We start from the raw sequence: 24,022 nt of genomic DNA, 5'->3' as shown, positions 1-24,022 counted from the left end.
TACCACATCGTCCCACTTCACTCTATTCCTTGCATGCCTTTCACCCTCCTGCATGTTTAGGCCCCGATCTCTCAAAATCTTTTTCACTCCATCTTTCCACCTCCAATTTGGTCTCCCACTTCTCCTCATTCCCTCCACCTCTGATGCATATATCCTCTTTGTCAATCTTTCCTCACTCATTCTCTCTATGTGACCAAACCATTCAACACAAGCTCTTCTGCTCTCTTAACCACACTCTTTTTATTACCACAAATCTCTCTTACTCTTTGATAACTTACTCAATCAAACCACCTCACACCACATATTGTCCTCAAACATCTCATTTCCAAAACATCCACCCTCCTCCGCACAACTCTATCTACAGCCCACACCTCGCAACCATATAACATTGTTGGAATCACCATTCCTTCAAACATACCCATTTTTTCTTTCCGAGATAATGTTCTTGCCTTCCACACATTTTTCAATGCTCCTAGAACTTTCGCCCCCTCCCCCACCCTGTGACTCACTTCCGCTTCCATGGTTCCATCTGCTGCCAAATCCACTCCCAGATATCAAAAACACTTCATTTCCTCCAGTTTTTCTCCATTTAAACTTGCCTCCCAATTGACTTGTCCCTCAACCCTACTGTACCTAATAACCTTGCTCTTATTCACATTTACTCTCAGCTTTCTTCTTTCACACACTTTACAAAACTCAGTCACCAGCTTCTGCAGTTTCTCACACAAATCAGCCACCAGTGCTGTATCATCAGCAAACAACAACTGACTCACGTCCTAAGCTCTCTCATCCACAACAGACTGCATACTTGCCCCTCTTTCCAAAACTCTTGCATTCACCTCCCTAACAACCCCATCCATAAACAAATTAAACAACCATGGAGACATCACACACCCCTGCCACAAACCAACATTCACTGAGAATCAATCACTTTCCTCTCTTCCTACACATACACATGCCTTACATTCTCGATAAAAACTTTTCACTGCTTCTAACAACTTGCCTCCCATACCATATATTCTTAATACCTTCCACAGAGCATCTCTATCAACTCTTACCATATGCCTTCTCCAGATCCATAAATGCTACATAGAAATCCATTTGCTTTTCTAAGTATTTCTCACATACATTCTTCAAAGCAAACACCTGATCCACACATCCTCTACCACTTCTGAAACCACACTGCTCTTCCCCAATCTGATGCTCTGTACATGCCTTCACCCTCTCAATCAATATCCTCCCATATAATTTACCAGGAATACTCAACAAACTTATACCTCTGTAATTTGAGCACTCACTTTTATCCCCTTTGCCTTTGTACAATGGCACTATGCAAGCATTCCGCCAATCCTCAGGCACCTCACCATGAGTCATACATACATTAAATAACCTTACCAACCAGTCAACAATACAGTCACACCTTTTTTAATAAATTCCACTGCAATACCATCCAAACCCGCTGCCTTGCCGGCTTTCATCTTCCGCAAAGCTTTTACTACCTCTTCTCTGTTTACCAAATCATTCTCCTTAACCCTCTCACTTTGCACACCTCAACCAAAACACCCTATATCTGCCACTCTATCATCAAACACATTCAACAAACCTTCAAAATACTCACTCCATCTCCTTCTCTACATCACCACTACTTGTTCTCACCTCCCCATTAGCCCCCTTCACTGAAGTTCCCATTTGTTCCCTTGTCTTACACACTTTATTTACCTCCTTCCAAAACATCTTTTTATTCTCCCTAAAATTTGATGATACTCTCTCGCCCTAACTCTCATTTGCCCTCTTTTTCACCTCTTGCACCTTTCTCTTGACCTCCTGCCTCTTTCTTTTATACATCTCCCACTCATTTGCATTTTTTCCCTGCAAAAATCGTCCAAATGCCTCTCTCTTCTCTTTCACTAATAATCGTACTTCTTAATCCCACCACTCACTTCCCTTTCTAATCTGCCCACCTCCCACGCTTCTCATGCCACAAGCATCCCTTGCGCAAGCCATCACTGCTTCCCTAAATACATCCCATTCCTCCCCCACTCCCCTTACCTCCTTTGTTCTCACCTTTTTCCATTCTGTACTCAGTCTCTCCTGGTACTTCCTCACACAAGTCTCCTTCCCAAGCTCACTTAGTCTCACCACTCTCTTCACCCCAGCATTCTCTCTTCTTTTCTGAAAACCTCTAGAAATCTTCACCTTCGCCTCCACAAGATAATGATCAGACATCTCTCCTGTTGCACCTCTCAGCACATTAACATCAAAAAGTCTCTCTTTCGCACGCCTATCAATTAACATGTAATCCAATAACGCTCTCTGGCCATCTCTCCTACTTACATACGTATACTTATGTATATCTCGCTTTTTAAACCAGGTATTCCCAATCACCAGTTCCTTTTTCAGCACATAAATCTACAAGCTCTTCACCATTTCCATTTACAACACTGAACACCCCATGTACACCAACTGCCACATTACTCACCTTTGCATTCAAATCACACACATACACATGTATATACATACATGTCCACACACGCACATATACATACCTATAAATCTCAACGTATACATATATATACACACACAGACATACATATATACAAGTGCATAATTCATACTGTCTGCCCTTATTCATTCCTGTCGCCACCCCGCCACACATGAAATGACAACCCCTTCCCCTGCATGTGCACGAGGTAACACAAGGAAAAGACAAAAAAGGCCACATTCGTTGACACTCAGTCTCTTGCTGTCATGTATAATGCATCAAAACCACAGCTCCCTTTTCACATCCAGGCCCCACAAAACTTTCCATGGTTTACCATTATCCCTGGGGATAGGGGAGAAAGAACACTTCCCATGTATTCCCTGCATGTTGTAGAAAGCGACTAAAAGGGAAGGGAGCGGGGGGGGCTGGAAATCCTCCCCTCTCACACATGTGTGTGTGTGTGTGTATATGAGTGGAAGTGCCATTCTTCATCTGTTTCCTAGCACTACCTTGTTGATGCAGGAAACAGTGATTAAATATAGTGTAATCATATAATAATATAATATATATTTTCATTCATTCATGATTGCTATTTCCCACATGAGCAAGGAAGTGCCAGGAACAGATAAAGAAAGGCCATATCCACTCACATTAATTCTCTAGCTGTTATGTGTATTCTACTGAAGCCACAGCTCCCCATCCAAAACCTAACTGCCTCTCCTGCTTGGCAAGGTAGTGACTGGTAAAACATTAATATTGGCCTCATTAGCACAGATCTACTTTCTAGTTCTCATATATGATGTACTAGTCTACCATCCACAGCCAAGTCTCACAGACTACAACTTGATTTATCTTGAACGCTTCATTTGTCCTTGTACAGTCTATTGACAGCACAGTGCTCCTTCCCCCTCCCATTTACCACAATGATTCATTTTATTTTCTCCCATCCATGTCTCTCGTTCTCGTGAATGTTCAGGCTCTCATAATCCAAAATGTCCTTCACTCCATCCCCCTATCCAGTAGGTCTCACTATCTTTCTTGTTCCCTCCACTTCTAACCCAATGATCCTATCAGTCAGTCTTTCTTCACTTAACCTTGCCATATGTCCAAACCATTTCAGCACAGCCTGGTTGGCCTTCTCAATCAAACTGCAACTACAACCACACCTCCCTCTTTACACTGTCATTCTGTACACAATCAGCCCTCCTCACACCACATGTTGTCCCTGGCATTTCATTTCCAAAACATCCATGCTGTTCATTTCCTTGGTGTTTAAGACCTAAAATTATATCTATACAATACTGCTGACACTACTACGCCTTCAAATGCCCTTCTTGCCAACCAGACACTAACCTCTCTTCCTTACTGTACCCAGGACCTTAGCCCCCTACCCTATGACTTACTTCAGCCTCCATGGTACAGTCCACAGCCACATCCACTCCTAAGTACCTAAAGCATTCTGCTTCCTGCAAGTCATCCCTCATTCAACCCTTCTGTCTCACTCCCTTGCTACACCTCATAACCTTAGTATCATTCACATTTGCTTTCTCCTTTCATACACCCCAAAACTCCATTACCAGCCTCTACAATCTCTCTCTCTGGAGCCTGCCACCAAAGCATTGTTGTATGCAAACAGTATGTGATCACAATCCATGACCTACTAACCTCAGCTTATCATACACCTACCTCTTGTTCTAAAACCCTTGTATTTGCCTCCGTCATCACCCCATACATCAGCTATCAATTATCATATAACCCAAAATGAACCCTTCTCCACAGGCTCCAGCAGCTTCAAAGCTCAGCTACAACGAAAAACAGTGAGAAGTTCTTTGACATACCCTGATGATACAAACTTACTGAAAGTGACTTTCCACTTGCAGTGTAACCTCGAGTAGGTGCAGTCCCATAATTCCCTATCCCAGTCATAAACAGACTGAACATCTACAATGATAAATACCCACCTTGAACCATGAACCACTCAATCCTCTTCCCTTCCTAACAGCACACATGCCTAAATCGTAGAGCACCAACAGCTGATTTCTCCATACTTAGGTATTAAACTCTAGGATTAATTCATCAAACAGAACTGGCTAATGGGGTTCCTATAGCTAGATATACCACCATCTGACAGGTTAATTAACTGAAATGTTAGAGGAAACTGCTAATAATGAAAACGATGAATGCCTATACTAGTGAACTTGGTTTAACTTGGAATCACCATTGGTAAGTGACTGCTGATTGACTGTTCATGAAGTAACCACTGTACTGATTAGTTCAAAGTACTATTCATCCAGCTAATACTAAGTACTGCCAAAAGAGGAAAAAGACATTGGTTTTCATGCTTCACTGTTATGTACATATATGGCAAAATTTAAGAATTCTCTTTAGCAATGTATGAAAACCACATTTGCAGAATTCGTCCTTTTGACAACCCTCCTCATATTTCCTTAAAGAAATGCTTCTATCAGAATATATAATCAGATAATTTACTAGTATCATTCTGAGTTAATACTGCATTTAGTAGTTTTGCTCATCAATGATGTAAGATCTTTTACAAGACACAATTTAATTCTTAAAACACCATCAATAAATGGCAGGCATAAAAAGAATACTTCTAGAGAATATTCTAACTGTTCATCACAAATCTGCATACATAATGTTTATATAAATAATAAAACCCAGAGCTCAATTCAAATTTTTTATCTTCTTGCACATACCTTCACACGTATCACAGTAGGGTCGAACAGAGCCTCTCTTTCCATGGTGCTGAGAAGGAGGTGGAGAATCTGAGGAAGCTTGCTTGGGACAATCCTCTGTATCATGGGCATCAAAGCAATCACATATATCACAAAACATTCGAGGTGCTACCTGGTGTTGCCCAGGTGAACTGATTCCATTCCTGATAAAAATAAGTCAGTTATGAAAGGATTAGAAATATGCAAAAATACTCAACAAGCTACTTATGACGTTGAAAAAATCTATGGAAAAATGACCAATATCATGGGAGTGGAAAAAAGCAAAAGTAGCAATATTTGATAAAAGAGAAAAATGCACTGAACAACAGGACTGTGTCTCTAAACGAGCATGATCTACTAAACATTGGAAGACGTAATCAGAAAACAAATGTATGATAAACTGAAACATCAGGGCTCAGTTAAAGAGAGAGGTTACAAATTCCCTACAACAGAAGAGATTAAAAGTTGAGAAGTTCTAATTTCAAAGTTTCAAAATCAAATCAACAATGTCAAGAGTAACAATTCTTTAAAATCAACAAAGAAAGATCAACAAGTCATACTCAAAATGCTAGTAAGAGATATGTTAGAATAACTGTGAAGACATATTTCATTAGTAAGGCTGGGAAAATGGAAAAAGCAAAGGCATTAGAATGAATAAAGATACCACATAAAAATTTCAATATCAAAGTACTGAAAAGAGATGTCATAAAAAATTTGAGTGTAGAACTCCCTCCTTGTACTGTACAGATAGGTACTAACAATTGAAATTAAGTAATCACAGACATAAAAAAATACACTGAAAAAGATGTAAAGAAGTACTTTTATAGGACAAGAGATGGGGCCCCATAAGCTGAAAACTTCCTTCCCATATAGTAAAAATACTAAATTAAAAACTGGACAAGAGATGGGGCCCCACAAGCTGAAAACTTCCTTCCCATATCGTACAAATACTAAATTAAAAACAGTCAGGAAAACATTTGACCCATTATCTAAAGAACAATGAATAATGAAGGAATTGAGGGTCCAGATACAGGAGACAAATCTGTGGTTGAGGAGGAAAGCCACAACAAAGAGACAGATGAAGTGGAATACAGGTTTAAAGATTCTGAATCATGCATTGGTGGGAGGCATAATCCAGGGCTATACTTCTCCCTCTTGAGTTATATGGGTACCTGAAACACTAGAATTCCTTTCCAGTGCTCAGATCAATTACCATAACCTTTTCAAAGAAGGCTGGATAAAAGGTTAAAACAGTCCCTGGTGAACTCAAGATTGATAACTATGAAAAGAGTGTGGTAGAAGAAATTAACATTGTTGTGAAACAAGAAAGATATGTGGTGAGCAATACATACTAGTCTGGCCTCTGGCAAAATCTTGTCTTACCTCCTCCTATAAAAACCTACATAGAAGTCAGGGGGTTTCTTAAATGGGTATGCATATTTTAATTACTTTTACCTGAAAGTACTTGACAGGAATTTGGGGCAAGTGCTTCTGATCAGCTGAAATTTACTAAATAATATCACTGAAGATGCAGAAAATTAACAAATCTATACAAAAATCCATTTTCTTTCTGATTTTGAAGCTTTTCTGCTAACCGAAAACATACCAGATAACCTATTTTCAACATTAATAATTACTCATTGATGGAAACACTGAAAGTTAGACAAAGTGCACAACATATACCGATGAAACATTCCAGAATTTTCACCGGTAATTCTACTTCTTTGTATGCCAAGGCCCAGCATTAAAACTGTACTTGCTGTTGAAAATGTAGGGCAAAAATTGGGATTAAAACTCACATATTTGCCTTCGTGTCATCAGATACATTCCCAAGCTCAAAAATCTGGATGCGATTCTTAAGCTCATCATTTTTCCTCTGCATATCTACAATTACAGAGTTGAGGAAATTGACCTGTCCTTCAAGCTGATCCTTTTCATCTTTCATTTGTTTCATGAAACTGTCTGTAACAGAAAAGAAAAATATGAGAGGTTAATCAGTTGTCTGCATTTGAAACAGTTCTGGTGGCAGACTCAAGGAACTCTGAAAAATGGTGAAAAGATTTGTGAAAAGATTTTGGAAAAGTGTGTGAAAGGAGAAAGTTGACAGTGGTATGAAAAACATTAGGTATGGAGGTGCAGCAGAGAGATGAGACAGGATGGTTTGAGTATAAGTTTGAATGAGGAGGACCTGAAGGAGGCAAAGTGCTTTAGATATCTAACCCAGGGAATGAACTTGAGAGTGGATGGAATCAAAGTGGCTGAAGCAAGTTATAATGAAGGATACGGGGCTAAGACACTGGGTGCATTGAGGAGAGGTGTGATTATTGGGATAAGATGGGCATGTTAAAGATACTGTAGTCCCCAACAGCATTCTAAGGATGTGAGTTTTGGCCCAGAGTGATAAAAAGGGCTGAAAAAAATGGTCATTTAGGACACCATGAGGTGTGCAGTTGGTTACCTGTAAAATGAATGACATTAAGAGAGATGTGTGGTAGTAAGCAGAATATACTGATGAGAGTTGACAAGGTATGCTGAAATGCATAAAGAAAGACTGATTAAAAAGATCTGTATGTCAGAAGCATGGAGAGGAAGATAAAGTAGGAGTTATAGAGATAAAAGTATACAGTAAGGGGCTTTGGGATCATGAGAACTGAACATTCAGGAGGGTGAAAGGTACACATGGGGCAGAATTAATATGACTGATATGTATACTAAGACTGATGTGCTGTCACCAGAAATTGTGGAATAGCCTGTGGGCCTTGGTTATAAATGGTAGGTTCTGATTTTGGTGCATCACACACAACAGCTAGGGAGTGAAAGTATGAAAATGAAGCCATATGTCATCTGTTCCTGATGTTACCTCACTATAATAGGAAAAGCAACATTGTATAAAAAGACTTAGAGTGCATGATATGAACATTTCTAAAAGCATGAAAGGAAAGAGTGCACATCCAATTATCAATCATAATTTAAACAGGAAACACAAGGAAGGGTGAATAAGAAAAGGAATGGAAAAATAATTAAATAAATTGGGGAATAATAATAAACAACTCTAAAATTAATGGTGGTAGAAATAGTGAAATTGGAAAAAATGTAGCTTAGACATTGAAGCTTATTGATACAGTGGTTAAATTGATGAGAACTACTATTGGCGTTTGTGTAAATAAATTATACATTTCCTTTTTCCATAGCCAGAGGTTGAACCATTATGTGACATTCATTTTTTCATTTCATTTCAAGCTAGAAGTTTCAGTTTTCTAAATTGTTTCTTACATTTTTCATATGTATATATATGTATGTGTGTGTGTGTGTGTATATGTGCGTATGTATGTGTATGTGTGTGTATGTGTATATATATATATATATATTATCCCTGGGGATAGGGGTGAAAGAATACTTCCCACGCATTCCTCGCGTGTCGTAGAAAGCGACTAGAGGGGACGGGAGCGGGGGGCCAGAAATCCTCCCCTCGTATTTTTTTTTTTTAAACTTTCTAAAATGGGAAACAGAAGGAGTCACGCGGGGAGTGCTCATCCTCCTCGAAGGCTCAGATTGGGGTGCCTAAATGTGTGTGGATGTAACCAAGATGTGAAAAAAGGAGAGATAGGTAGTATGTTTGAGGAAAGGAACCTGGATGTTTTGGCTCTGAGTGAAACGAAGCTCAAGGGTAAAGGGGAAGAGTGGTTTGGGAATGTCTTGGGAGTAAAGTCAGGGGTTAGTGAGAGGACGAGCAAGGGAAGGAGTAGCAGTACTCCTGAAACAGGAGTTGTGGGAGTATGCGATAGAATGCAAGAAAGTAAATTCTCGATTAATATGGGTAAAACTGAAAGTTGATGGAGAGAGATGGGTGATTATTGGTGCATATGCACCTGGGCATGAGAAGAAAGATCATGAGAGGCAAGTGTTTTGGGAGCAGCTGAATAAGTGTGTTAGTGGTTTTGATGCACGAGACCGGGTTATAGTGATGGGTGATTTGAATGCAAAGGTGAGTAATGTGGCAGTTGAGGGAATAATTGGTATACATGGGGTGTTCAGTGTTGTAAATGGAAATGGTGAAGAGCTTGTAGATTTATGTGCTGAAAAAGGACTGATGATTGGGAATACCTGGTTTAAAAAGCGAGATATACATAAGTATACTTATGTAAGTAGATGAGATCGCCAGAGAGCGTTATTGGATTACGTGTTAATTGACAGGCGCGCGAAAGAGAGACTTTTGGATGTTAATGTGCTGAGAGGTGCAACTGGAAGGATGTCTGATCATTATCTTGTGGAGGCTAAGGTGAAGATTTGTATGGGTTTTCAGAAAAGAAGAGTGAATGTTGGGGTGAAGAGGGTGGTGAGAGTAAGTGAGCTTGGGAAGGAGACTTGTGTGAGGAAGTACCAGGAGAGACTGAGTACAGAATGGAAAAAGGTGAGAACAATGGAAGTAATGGGAGTGGGGGAGGAATGGGATGTATTTACGGAATCAGAGATGGATTGCGCAAAAGATGCTTGTGGCATGAGAAGAGTGGGAGGTGGGTTGATTAGAAAGGGTAGTGAGTGGTGGGATGAAGAAGTAAGAGTATTAGTGAAAGAGAAGAGAGAGGCATTTGGACGATTTTTGCAGGGAAAAAATGCAATTGAGTGGGAGATGTATAAAAGAAAGAGACAGGAGGTCAAGAGAAAGGTGCAAGAGGTGAAAAAAAGGGCAAATGAGAGTTGGGGTGAGAGAGTATCATTAAATTTTAGGGAGAATAAAAAGATGTTCTGGAAGGAGGTAAATAAAGTGCGTAAGACAAGGGAGCAAATGGGAACTTCAGTGAAAGGGCGCAAATGGGGAGGTGATAACAAGTAGTGGTGATGTGAGAAGGAGATGGAGTGAGTATTTTGAAGGTTTGTTGAATGTGTTTGATGATAGAGTGGCAGATATAGGGTGTTTTGGTCGAGGTGGTGTGCAAAGTGAGAGGGTTAGGGAAAATGATTTGGTAAACAGAGAAGAGGTAGTAAAAGCTTTGCGGAAGATGAAAGCCGGCAAGGCAGCAGGTTTGGATGGTATTGCAGTGGAATTTATTAAAAAAGGGGGTGACTGTATTGTTGACTGGTTGGTAAGGTTATTTAATGTATGTATGACTCATGGTGAGGTGCCTGAGGATTGGCGGAATGCGTGCATAGTGCCATTGTACAAAGGCAAAGGGGATAAGAGTGAGTGCTCAAATTACAGAGGTATAAGTTTGTTGAGTATTCCTGGTAAATTATATGGGAGGGTATTGATTGAGAGGGTGAAGGCATGTACAGAGCATCAGATTGGGGAAGAGCAGTGTGGTTTCAGAAGTGGTAGAGGATGTGTGGATCAGGTGTTTGCTTTGAAGAATGTATGTGAGAAATACTTAGAAAAGCAAATGGATTTGTATGTAGCATTTATGGATCTGGAGAAGGCATATGATAGAGTTGACAGAGATGCTCTGTGGAAGGTATTGAGAATATATGGTGTGGGAGGCAAGTTGTTAGAAGCAGTGAAAAGTTTTTATCGAGGATGTAAGGCATGTGTACGTGTAGGAAGAGAGGAAAGTGATTGATTCTCAGTGAATGTAGGTTTGCGGCAGGGGTGTGTGATGTCTCCATGGTTGTTTAATTTGTTTATGAATGGGGTTGTTAGGGAGGTGAATGCAAGAGTTTTGGAAAGAGGGGCAAGTATGAAGTCTGTTGGGGATGAGAGAGCTTGGAAGTGAGTCAGTTGTTGTTCGCTGATGATACAGCGCTGGTGGCTGATTCATGTGAGAAACTGCAGAAGCTGGTGACTGAGTTTGGTAAAGTGTGTGGAAGAAGAAAGTTAAGAGTGAATGTGAATAAGAGCAAGGTTATTAGGTACAGTAGGGTTGAGGGTCAAGTCAATTGGGAGGTGAGTTTGAATGGAGAAAAACTGGAGGAAGTGAAGTGTTTTAGATATCTGGGAGTGGATCTGGCAGCGGATGGAACCATGGAAGCGGAAGTGGATCATAGGGTGGGGGAGGGGGCAAAAATTCTGGGAGCCTTGAAGAATGTGTGGAAGTCGAGAACATTATCTCGGAAAGCAAAAATGGGTATGTTTGAAGGAATAGTGGTTCCAACAATGTTGTATGGTTGCGAGGCGTGGGCTATGGATAGAGTTGTGCGCAGGAGGATGGATGTGCTGGAAATGAGATGTTTGAGGACAATGTGTGGTGTGAGGTGGTTTGATCGAGTAAGTAACGTAAGGGTAAGAGAGATGTGTGGAAATAAAAAGAGCGTGGTTGAGAGAGCAGAAGAGGGTGTTTTGAAATGGTTTGGGCACATGGAGAGAATGAGTGAGGAAAGATTGACCAAGAGGATATATGTGTCGGAGGTGGAGGGAACGAGGAGAAGAGGGAGACCAAATTGGAGGTGGAAAGATGGAGTGAAAAAGATTTTGTGTGATCGGGGCCTGAACATGCAGGAGGGTGAAAGGAGGGCAAGGAATAGAGTGAATTGGAGCGATGTGGTATACCGGGGTTGACGTGCTGTCAGTGGATTGAATCAAGGCATGTGAAGCGTCTGGGGTAAACCATGGAAAGCTGTGTAGGTATGTATATTTGCGTGTGTGGACGTATGTATATACATGTGTATGGGGGTGGGTTGGGCCATTTCTTCCATCTGTTTCCTTGCGCTACCTCGCAAACGCGGGAGACAGCGGCAAAGAAAAAGAAATAAAAAAAAAAAAAAAAGGAAACCTTTATGTACACATTACCTGAATCATTATTGCTGATCTCTGTTGATGCTACCTGGACTCGAAGATCGACTATTTTGCTTTCAAGTCTCCGCTTTTCTGTTTCAAGGAGATCAACTTTTGCACGAAGACCACCTGTAGCTTCTGCTTCTATCTCGGCTTCCTTCAATTTTTTTGTTATTTCAGCTAACTCTTCTTTCGATGCAGACATTTTATCTTGTAGACTCACAACTTCTTCAACCAGATTAAATTTTTCTACTTCAAGTTCACCAAGACGTCCTTCATGGCTAGAGAGATAAATGCCATTTAAGGAAATGAATTAAGATATTGGAAAGATTTCACTTAGTTTACATAAAGTGGAGTGGATATGAGTGCTCCAAAGTACTCTTTTTCGGCTGGTTTGGAGGCTGAATCTGAATCACATGGCAGATTTTTTTGTGTTACTAATGTACACACAGCACAAAAACAATATTTACACCAAAAAACTAGTCTCAAAATGATTGCCAGTTAACTTTAAGAGATTGGTATGCTCTCAGATTTTTTGTCCTTGTCATACTATGTCACTCTGATGGCATAAAGATTGTTTTTGTGTTGTGTGCGCATATATATCATGTTTCATTTTCCCCTGTGGGCAGACAGCGGGAGACAGCAACAAAGCATAATAAATAAATATATATATTACAGATTCTACTGAACCTCAACATTGACAACAACTGCATACCCAAAGTTAACAGTCATCATATATGTAAACAGAGGTCTGTCATACTGATGATACTCACCAAAAGATGGCACCAACTGATATGTCCTAACTGACAATCACTGAAATGGAACAATGGTCTACGATGGAGTAGATGTCACTCTCTTAGCTTCTGCCTCAGCCTCTACAACCAATAAGATAATCATATACGATTAAGCTGTGTGTGGTTAAAGATGTACTGAGAAGAAAAAAGTCTTGAGATAAAAAGGTTCTCCCAGCAACACTCACAGGCTTAAGCTTAATCTCAGTAGGTGGAAGATCAAAATTTTAAAGGGTAAGTCAACATATCATATTCTTATTCATCTAATCACTATCGTTAAAGCTCCTTTCCATGGTTTATCGTGGACGTTTCACATGCCCTGGTTCAGTCCATTGACAGCATGTCAACCCCAATATACCACATTGTGAAGTGAAGTGTTTTAGATATCTGGGAGTGGACTTAGCAATGAATGGAACCATGGAAGCAGATGTGAGTCACAGAGTTGGGGAGGGGGCAAAGGTTCTGGGAGAGATGAAAAAGTGTGGAAGGAGAGAACATTATCTCGGAGAGCAAAGAGGATACATTTGAAGGAATAGTAGTTCCAACGATATTACATGGTTGCGAGGCATGGGGTATAGGTAAGGCTGAACGAAGGAGGGTGGATGTGTTGGAAATGACATGTTTGAGGACAATATGTGGGTGGTGTGAGATGGTTTGATCAAGTAAATAATGAAAGGGTAAGAGAGATGTGTGGAAATAAAAAGAGTGCGGTTGAGAGCACTTGAGGGTGTGTTGAAATGGTATGGACATATGGAGAGAACGAGCGAGGAAAGACTGATAAAGAGGATATATGTGTCTGAGGGGAGGGAACAAGGAGAAGCAGGAGACCAAATTGGAGGTGGAAGGATGGAGTGGGAAAGATTTTGAGCAATCAAGGCCTAAAGATACAGGAGGGTGAGAGGTGTGCAAGGAATCAAGTGAATTGTGATGATGTGGTATACTGGGGTCAATGGACTGAACCAGGGTATGTGAAACATCTAGGGTAAACCATGGAAAGGTCTGTGGGGCCTGGATGTAGATAGGGTCTGCGACAGGGGTATGTAATGTTATCATGGCTGTTTAATTTGTTTATGGATGGGGTGGTTAGGGAAGTAAACGCAAGAGTTTTGGAGAGAGGGGCGAGTATGCAGTCTGTTGGGGATGACGGGGCCTGGGAAGTGGGTCAGTTATTGTTCACCAATGATACAGTTCTGGTGGCTGATTCAAGTGAGAAACTGCAGAAGTTGGTGACTGAGTTTGGAAAAGTGTGCAAAAGGAGAGTTGAGAGTTAATGAGAATAAGAGCAAGGTTATTAGGTTCAGTAGGACTGAGGGACAAGTTAATTGGGATATAATTTTGAATGGAGAAAAATTGGAGGAAGTGAAGAGTATATATATATATATATATTTTTTTTTTTTTTTTTTTGCCGCTGTCTCCCGTGTCTGCGAGGTAGCGCAAGGAAACAGACGAAAGAAATGGCCCAACCCACCCCCATACAACATGCATATACATACGTCCACACACGCAAATATACATACCTACACAGCTTTCCATGGTTTACCCCAGACGCTTCACATGCCCTGATTTAATCCACTGACAGCACGTCAACCCTGGTATACCACATCGATCCAATTCACTCTATTCCTTGCCCTCCTTTCACCCTCCTGCATGTTCAGGCCCCGATCACACAAAATCTTTTTCACTCCATCTTTCCACCTCCAATTTGGTCTCCCACTTCTCCTCGTTCCCTCCACCTCCGACACATATATCCTCTTGGTCAATCTTTCCTCACTCATTCTCTCCATGTGCCCAAACCATTTCAAAACACCCTCTTCTGCTCTCTCAACCACGCTCTTTTTATTTCCACATATCTCTCTTACCCTTACGTTACTTACTCGATCAAACCACCTCACACCACACATTGTCCTCAAACATCTCATTTCCAGCACATCCATCCTAATGCACACAACTCTATCCATAGCCCACGCCTCGCAACCATACAACATTGTTGGAACCACTATTCCTTCAAACATACCCATTTTTGCTTTCCGAGATAATGTTCTCGACTTCCACACATTCTTCAAGGCTCCCTGGATTTTCGCCCCCTCCCCCACCCTATGATCCACTTCCGCTTCCATGGTTCCATCCGCTGCCAGATCCACTCCCAGATATCTAAAACACTTTACTTCCTCCAGTTTTTCTCCATTCAAACTTACCTCCCAATTGACTTGACCCTCAACCCTACTGTACCTAATTACCTTGCTCTTATTCACATTTACTCTTAACTTTCTTCTTTCACACACTTATATATATATATATATATATATATATATATATATATATATTTTTTTTTTTTTTTTTTTTTTTTTTTTATACTTTGTCGCTGTCTCCCGCGTCTGCGAGGTAGCGCAAGGAAACAGACGAAAGAAATGGCCCAACCCCCCCCCCCCATACACATGTACATACACATGTCCACACACGTGTATACATACCTACACAGCTTTCCATGGTCCACCCCAGACGCCTCACATGCCTTGATTCACTCCACTGACAGCACGTCAACCCCTGTATACCACATCGCTCCAATTCACTCTATTCCTTGCCCTCCTTACACCCTCCTGCATGTTCAGGCCCCGATCACACAAAATCTTTTTCACTCCATCTTTCCACCTCCAATTTGGTCTCCCTCTTCTCCTCGTTCCCTCCACCTCCGACACATATATCCTCTTGGTCAATCTTTCCTCACTCATTCTCTCCATGTGCCCAAACCATTTCAAAACACCCTCTTCTGCTCTCTCAACCACGCTCTTTTTATTTCCACACATCTCTCTTACCCTTACGTTACTTACTCGATCAAACCACCTCACACCACACATTGTCCTCAAACATCTCATTTCCAGCACATCCATCCTCCTGCGCACAACTCTATCCATAGCCCACGCCTCGCAACCATACAACATTGTTGGAACCACTATTCCTTCAAACATACCCATTTTTGCTTTCCGAGATAATGTTCTCGACTTCCACACATTTTTCAAGGCTCCCAAAATTTTCGCCCCCTCCCCCACCCTATGATCCACTTCCGCTTCCATGGTTCCATCCGCTGACAGATCCACTCCCAGATATCTAAAACACTTCACTTCCTCCAGTTTTTCTCCATTCAAACTTACCTCCCAATTGACTTGACCCTCAACCCTACTGTACCTAATAACCTTGCTCTTATTCACATTTACTCTTAACTTTCTTCTTCCACACACTTTACCAAACTCAGTCACCAGCTTCTGCAGTTTCTCACATGAATCAGCCACCAGCGCTGTATCATCAGCGAACAACAACTGACTCACTTCCCAGGCTCTCTCATCCCCAACAGACTTCATACTTGCCCCTCTTTCCAGGACTCTTGCATTCACCTCCCTAACAACCCCATCCATAAACAAATTAAACAACCATGGAGACATCACACACCCCTGCCGCAAACCTACATTCACTGAGAACCAATCACTTTCCTCTCTTCCTACACGTACACATGCCTTACATCCTCGATAAAAACTTTTCACTGCTTCTAACAACTTGCCTCCCACACCATATATTCTTAATACCTTCCACAGAGCATCTCTATCAACTCTATCATATGCCTTCTCCAGATCCATAAATGCTACATACAAATCCATTTGCTTTTCTAAGTATTTCTCACATACATTCTTCAAAGCAAACACCTGATCCACACATCCTCTACCACTTCTGAAACCGCACTGCTCTTCCCCAATCTGATGCTCTGTACATGCCTTCACCCTCTCAATCAATACCCTCCCATATAATTTACCAGGAATACTCAACAAACTTATACCTCTGTAATTTGAGCACTCACTCTTATCCCCTTTGCCTTTGTACAATGGCACTATGCACGCATTCCGCCAATCCTCAGGCACCTCACCATGAGTCATACATACATTAAATAACCTTACCAACCAGTCAACAATACAGTCACCCCCTTTTTTAATAAATTCCACTGCAATACCATCCAAACCTGTCCAAATCAGCCTGAAAGAAGAGGACCTTGAAAACGTGATTTTTTTTCTCACCAAAGTACTAAAACATCTATTGTATAATGTTCACAACTTTAACTGATTTCTTTTTGTCTACATCTTGTATTCCAATTATGTTTAAAATAAAGTTTAACTCAATACTGGATAATACTTTCATCACATAGGATTACATGATTATGGTGAAAATAACATATAACATCAACTACCCAACATCACAACAATGAAATACTTACATTATATTTTTTCCAATAAAATGTATGAAACTACTTTTTAAAAACATAATGCTAGACAAATCACATTATCAATCCAATACACTTGTAAGTTTTGAGGGATGAACAACTATTTCTCTACCCTAAGAAGAGCTCTGAGAGCATCTGAAAGAGCACTTTCTTGGCAGGAGGTTCGCCCTTTTTGATGATCACAATACTTATGAAATCCTCATATGCTCATTCACAGGGACCAACAACCATACAGTGGCATGCTTATTCCCATAATATCACAGCATGGAGGTAAGGTATTACCAAGCAACCAGCCATTCCAACCATCCACTGACCAATGGAGTCTTATTTTGTATTTTGTTTTTTAAAGGAAAAGGGAGGTGAGAGAAAATAAATAAATACTCAATATGTTCTGCCTATGGTAGATTTTTTGCCTTTTCTAAAACCCATGAACAAGTCCTACGAACAAATGGAAATACACCCACATGAAGGAGGAGGGAATTAAGAAAAACATAAGAAAGGACCAACTCTTAACAACAATTTGGTACATTTTCACATAATTTTACAGCATGAAATATGAGAAAAATCTTCTTATTTTTTATATTTATTATCTATTTCCTTGCACTCCTAACTTAATAGATGAATATGGGCAAACCTCATGATCAGCCCTATTCTTCAAAAGAAGAAGCTGTGATAAGAAATGCAACTTGAACAGTATACTCACAGACATAAGTACTACCAATCACACCTGGCAAAACAGAATATATCTTATAGAAGAGATGTTAAAAAGAAATGCATTAGCAGTGAGGAATAATTTTAAAAAGAGTGGATAAGTTTTACTGATATATACTCATATCCTTTCACTTTCTATAGTAACACTTGGTTTGGGCAAGGGATCTTTGGCCTTTAAGTCTCTTTGCATTGCATACCAATGTCACAGTCTTATGAGATGATCTCATCTCCAGCAAAAGCTGTGATGCACACAAACAAGAACAAAGGTTTTATTTATGAAAAACAAGCAAAATCCCACTAAAGTTTTATAAAAAGATTTGGTCCCAAAATGTCCTAAGGGTAAACACCCTCTAATCTAGTTTTCCCTGTGTGTAACTGATTCACTAGTTGAGGTGTGGGATCTAAGGCCTCAGGATGTCTTTGCCTTTCCTACTAATGCACAGGGTTATGAGCTTAAAATTGGTAAGTGCCATGCAGTCATACTAGAATGGCAAATTAACGACTAAATTTAAGGAGAGCTGACTAGTGGACCACTCAACCAGATGAATTAGCATCCCTACAATTTATGATGCAGTTTGGTAAAGAACTGTAAAAAATCCCAACAATTTACAATGCAGTTTGGTAAAGAACCATAAAAATAGAGATTTTAAGACATGCCTCGAGTATAACCAATTTATAATGGGTCCACATTCATATCTACATGAAACAAAGTATGTTATGAATCATAATTCAAATAAAACAAGTAGTCCATTACTTCAAAAGTACAAACAAAATCTCTAAGAAATGCTTTATGGCAAAATATGTAAAATGCATAAAACACAAAGTAGTGAGCAGGCTAAACCAATACCCAACATGACAGCCTATGGTTAAAACGATCATGTAACAGTTATTATCAGTAATATCTTCTGCTGCGATAACTCTACAAAACAAATTATATACAATTCATTTTAAGTAACACAAATAAAAGGTGTCGAGAAATCAACATTTACGAAAACCTAATCAAAGGTGAAGACACCACCAGCTGACAAACATCATGGTTAACAGATCTGCACCATGCAAGATGAAGCAATGGAATGATGGGGTTGGCTGCTTTATTGCTGTTACCTTGTTTCTGTGTCATGGCATCAAAAGAATGAGCACAGTGGTGCATGACTTTTGCTCCTTTTAACTGACCGCCTATTAGCATCATAAGTATCATAGAGGTTAGAGAGGGTGAATCCCCAAGAATACACCCTGTCTGAGAAGAAATGGTGTATAAATCTCTCACCGAGAAATTTCTCTCACAGATGCTCATAGGACTTGTCCATGGAGGGTAAAATTTCTATGCTTTCAAGACATACCAAATTACGAACACTTCCTTCCATTCATTTGACTAGTCAGCCTTTATGATTTACATATTTCAATATCTATAAATAAATACAAATTAAAACATTTCCTCTGGAAGGTATATGGTACTAATTTGAGCAATCTTCCATACATAATATAAACTTATAAACACATACAGCATTCATTCATTATTAACCTTATTCATTCATGTATATGTTCTAAGGTGTTTACAAAATTCTTAAAGAACTGCTTTGGATGTTGCTTCATAGTATCTGACACCTAGTGAAGAGAAATGAAGACATTTGGAAATGCTTCTACCTGTGCCATCCCATGTGAATGAGGAGGAAAATAATTCAAGAGGCTTACACATTTAAAAAGATGTGTATGACATATTCAGAGCACCCTTCTTCCTCTCATCAACACTTCTGAGCATCAGAGGGTGAACCCTGACTGTAACCCCTAGGTGAACGAGGTATGCATAGCCAGATACCAGCCAAACGTACAGGTTTACAGTAATCATTAATTTGTCAATGTCCTTGGTCTTATATTTTTCTTTCAAATCAATTCATGATTTCTTTGTGGTACTATACTATATATATATCAGAGAGTAAATCTTATACCAACATCATTGCAACAAGTTTTCCAAGATAAATATAACAGATCTGTGATGCTCTTTTTTGGTCATATATTTTTCTTTTTTAAATGAACTTGTTCATAAGAGACTGATCAATAATGATATATAATATGTAATAAATGAATTCTGAATAAACATGGTCATGACAACAAGGTTTCCGAGATGGTACTACTGCTCACACATCTATAATTATGCCTTGTGATACTATATCTTATATGGTTGTCTTCCGTACTTTTGTTAGCCAGATAATGCACAGGAAAGGTTGGCATCCAAATTTATATAGCCCTATGATACCACTTTCTATTTAAATTATACCTCCACATCTGTGCTCAGTGTCCTAAAATCTGGATTGTTGTGGGATTTATTAATTTTTCCTTTCAGTGATATTTCTATAAGTGTCAACTGTTCCCCACATCATATGGTTGATAAGCAGAGGAACCCCTGTAACTTGAATTACTGTGTGCTATGAACAAGCATGCTAATCTTTAGGTGGAAGGAAACATGGTCTGAGCAGAGTACAAACTTAAAGCCTTTTTCTAGACAATAATTTTCAGCACTTTAGAATCCTAAAAAAACATGACAACACTGCATTTTAGCCTTTTTAATGCTTAACTGAAATTAGGAGTCTGACTTTATTCTATTGCCTTCATATTCTCAAACGATTCCTTTTGATGTTTATTTGTTCAATATTTCACTACACAGCACAAATATCTATTTTGCACCTAAGAAACACAGGATTTCAAAATTTTATCTTCACTTCCAAAGTAATATGGAAGTAGGTTGACAAAAACATTACAAGTGCTGTACCTTACAACATAAATGATGGAAAGCAGCTGCAATATCCAAAGTTTTTTCTTTTTTTTTTTTTTTTTTGTAAAACAGCAGTAGATTTGGGATCACATCTACTGCAGATTAGTACTGAGTTTTAGTAAAAATTCAAACTCAAGAATTTTTATGGCCACCTTCAAAAGGTGAGGCTGTTAAGGCCCCTTAAAAAAATAATATGCAGATAGATCATTAGATTATAATCAACAAAAGTACACTTCATTATGGGCTTTTCAAATAATTTGAAACACAAAAAGCACCCCAACTTCCCAAATCATTTCACAGATAGTATAACATTTATAAACACTTTGTTAAAACACTCAATACCCCTACTGAGCAAACAACTACCTTAAATCATCAATTATCTTAATATGGATTCTTGATTCAAATGCCAAATTCTGATTTTCTAACATACTTAACTCTTTGACTATGATTGGCCCTGATCCTCAACTGCCACAAGAAAAATATATATCAACTTAATTTGTTTCCACACTAACTCAGACATGAGTGTTTATTCTTTATCTAAAAAATTCTCTTTCATGTTACACTTTCTCTTGATGTAAAAAAGAGTGGACACACCCACCACACTAAAATATATAACTAGAAAGCTGAGGAAATTTTCTAATTGGAATCCCCAACAATTTAAGTGATGGGTCTAATGAGTAATAGGAAGAGAACCTAACTCACATGACTGTCACAAACATAGGAAGACTTTAGTCAAGGAACATTTATCAAAGGCTCATCCCAGCAAAAATCAGTACACATGGAAATTTCAAGAATCATGATATTTCATTTGTGTTATTTTCTTCAGTACTAACTATCATTTTATAAGGTAACTACTAATTTTTTGTGGAGAACGGAGATTCAGAAAAGCAGGATGGAGCCTTATCATATACTACATGGTCAGAGGGTTATGGACACAAGTCATATCTGGAAGACAGGTGGTATTATGTATGTATGTATAGGCCTAAAAATAAGATTACCTGATATACATACGACACCTTTATGACCTCAACTGATCAAAAAATTGGGCATTTAGAAAATTTAGCACTCTAAAAATGGGATTATTACCTCTCTAATATTTCTCAAACTTAACTATTTACTTACAATTTCATTATTCATATGCCCTTTGTTTACTTTTCCCCATGTCTTGGTTAAATCTGAGCCAAGCTCATTAACATAAAGTTTTCACTGGATATATTGATTTTTCAGTAATATTCTTATGAGTGACAACTAAGTGCTTCTTATGTTATGGGGCACCTAAGATCTAGAGGGAACACTTTAGCTCACACTAGTTTAAACACACATTAATCTCTACGTGAAGGAAATGTGACCCAAGCAGAGAACCAACATGAAGCCTCAATGTCTAAGAAATACATTTTTGTACATCTAAATCCCTTATACTTTGTTGTCTAACGTTTAATTTTCATAAGTCTTTCTATCATAACTATCATTTCAAATCTTACTAAGATGCAGATTCAATTTCCTCATTTAAGATCCTTAATTGGATTTTTCAGTGGTTCTTAATTTGTTGGTTCATTGCACCTTATTTCAAGTCTAGAAACCACACTTTCAAAAATGTAATACTACAACTCAGAGTAAGGCATAGAGAAAAAAAGAAATGACACTAACATTTGAAAAGAGGCATTATGATATTACATGAAAAAAGATTATAATGTAAATGAAGTTTATAAAAGTATGTTAGGAACAACTGCAAAATGCCACTTTTTCATTACATTTTCTTCTTTGTTTCAAGCTGATAGGGATACAGACTGAGACCACACCTACAGCAGATTAGTACACTTACTTTCATTAAAATCATAAACTTCACTATTTCTGTCATCCTAAAAGGTAGTGGATGATAACATTCCCTTAAAGATGTACTTTTACACTGTTTATAACAAAGTTATATCTTTAATACAGAAATCTGCAAACATCATAGATAACCAGTTCTATCATGACAGTGAGGAATTCAAGGATGAACTTTGCTCTGGAAAAGACACCAACAATAACCAAAGTGAAGAGCAAAGAAATTAAATTCTTTAGCATCCTCTCCTCTAGTTCAAGATCCACTAAAAAAGATGTGTCGTAGTACAGAAGCACATACAATATGTAAGAAAGCAACCTTAGAAAATTGGGGTTCAGTTTAAAGAATGAAATGTTGTATGCTGCCTCGATGGGTGATGAGATAAGTAATAAACTTGGTCCCTTGAAGACCATTATATATAAATGAGAACAAACCTATCACACAAAATGAAACACAATAAAAACAAAAACAGTTCTGGAATTCATTATTAACTGTAGAGAAAAAAGCTAGATTTTCTTTTTTTTGTTCATCAAAGAAATCTGGTACAAACAATAGTAAATTTTACAGTAAATATAAGAAATGTCATTTCAGACATCCATCAATCTGTTCAAAAAAGAGCCAACAGACCACTACATCTGATGATAAATGCAGACTCTGCCATCTTAAAATTTAAAAAGTGTAACCAATCATTAGCATATAAAATATATCTTAAAATGTAGTTCAAGTAAAGGGTACTGAGTTATACCTACACTCGGAGACAATCTATCTGCATCTTCAAAGAGCACTGCTTCTTGCTTCAACATTTATGTAACTTACTAAAAAGACAAAAAACAGCAAGACTAGCGGACAGAGCTGCTGGGCATGCAAAATACCCTTACAAATATTATGAAAAATTACATTATCCTTCCTTTCTGTCAACATCCAAAGATTCAAACAGAGTAATTTTCCACAAACAACCTTTAACAAAGGTAAATTCATTATTTGCAGCTTTCACAAACTCAAAGACCATCAGTCCAAACAAAATATGGATCTGGACATACAATCTCACCAGATGTGACAGGAGAGAAAGAAATGATGAAAAAGTAAATAGTCATGCATTTGTACCTAACAATTCAGATCCTTGAATGATGCAGTGATGTGTTAATCACTGAAATCAAAATTCATAAATCAATCCATGTCTTGATTACCATCCTACCACGTGATACGTAGCATGAATTACAAAAAACTGGGAAATAACAAAACCTGCACAAAGACTCTCGGAATATTTACCTTAAATCTATTTCAAAGACCTCAGTCTACCCCATCTGGGTCGGACATCTTTAAATAAAAATGCAGTTTCTAAGAAACTTCAAGGATGCAGTCTAGAAGAACAATCACATAAAAAAATGCCTTAACCAAAAAAGTTCAAAATCCACTAAGAACTGTTTAATACACAATGAATAAATAAAAACTATCCTGAAGAGTTACTTTTTCATCAATTAAAATTCACCATATCTACTGAATTTCAAAGTTGTCCCTATTTAGTTCAATAGAAACAACCTTGTCACTGGTATTCACTCTATGCTATGTTGCTAATATGTCACTAACAACACTTCCCTAACGAGCAGCAAGGCCAAGTGTCTGGGGTGGAGCTGTACAAACAATCAGGAACTACAAAACGATCATCTACACCATTCCAGGCCCCATAAAAACATCCTAACAGGAGATAAAAACATCATCTAAATGGTTACACAACATGAGC

General features: G+C 38.7%; 1 protein-coding gene across 1 annotated transcript in view; it reads right to left on the bottom strand.

The window, feature by feature from the left end:
- Positions 1 to 24,022, bottom strand: part of LOC139756640 (uncharacterized) — a 333,434-nt gene that overhangs the window by 5,912 nt on the left and 303,500 nt on the right. The window contains exons 26-28 of the mRNA XM_071676311.1: positions 11,939 to 12,204; positions 7,017 to 7,179; positions 5,200 to 5,381 (exon numbers count right to left, since the gene is read on the bottom strand). Of these exons, the coding sequence (XP_071532412.1) occupies positions 5,200 to 5,381; positions 7,017 to 7,179; positions 11,939 to 12,204 (611 nt within the window). The remainder of the gene's footprint in view (positions 1 to 5,199; positions 5,382 to 7,016; positions 7,180 to 11,938; positions 12,205 to 24,022) is intronic.

The sequence above is a fragment of the Panulirus ornatus genome, chromosome 22, assembly GCF_036320965.1.
Source record: "Panulirus ornatus isolate Po-2019 chromosome 22, ASM3632096v1, whole genome shotgun sequence".
In the NCBI taxonomy this organism is placed as follows: Eukaryota; Metazoa; Arthropoda; class Malacostraca; order Decapoda; family Palinuridae; genus Panulirus; species Panulirus ornatus.
This window is presented reverse-complemented; position numbering and strand designations above follow the sequence as displayed.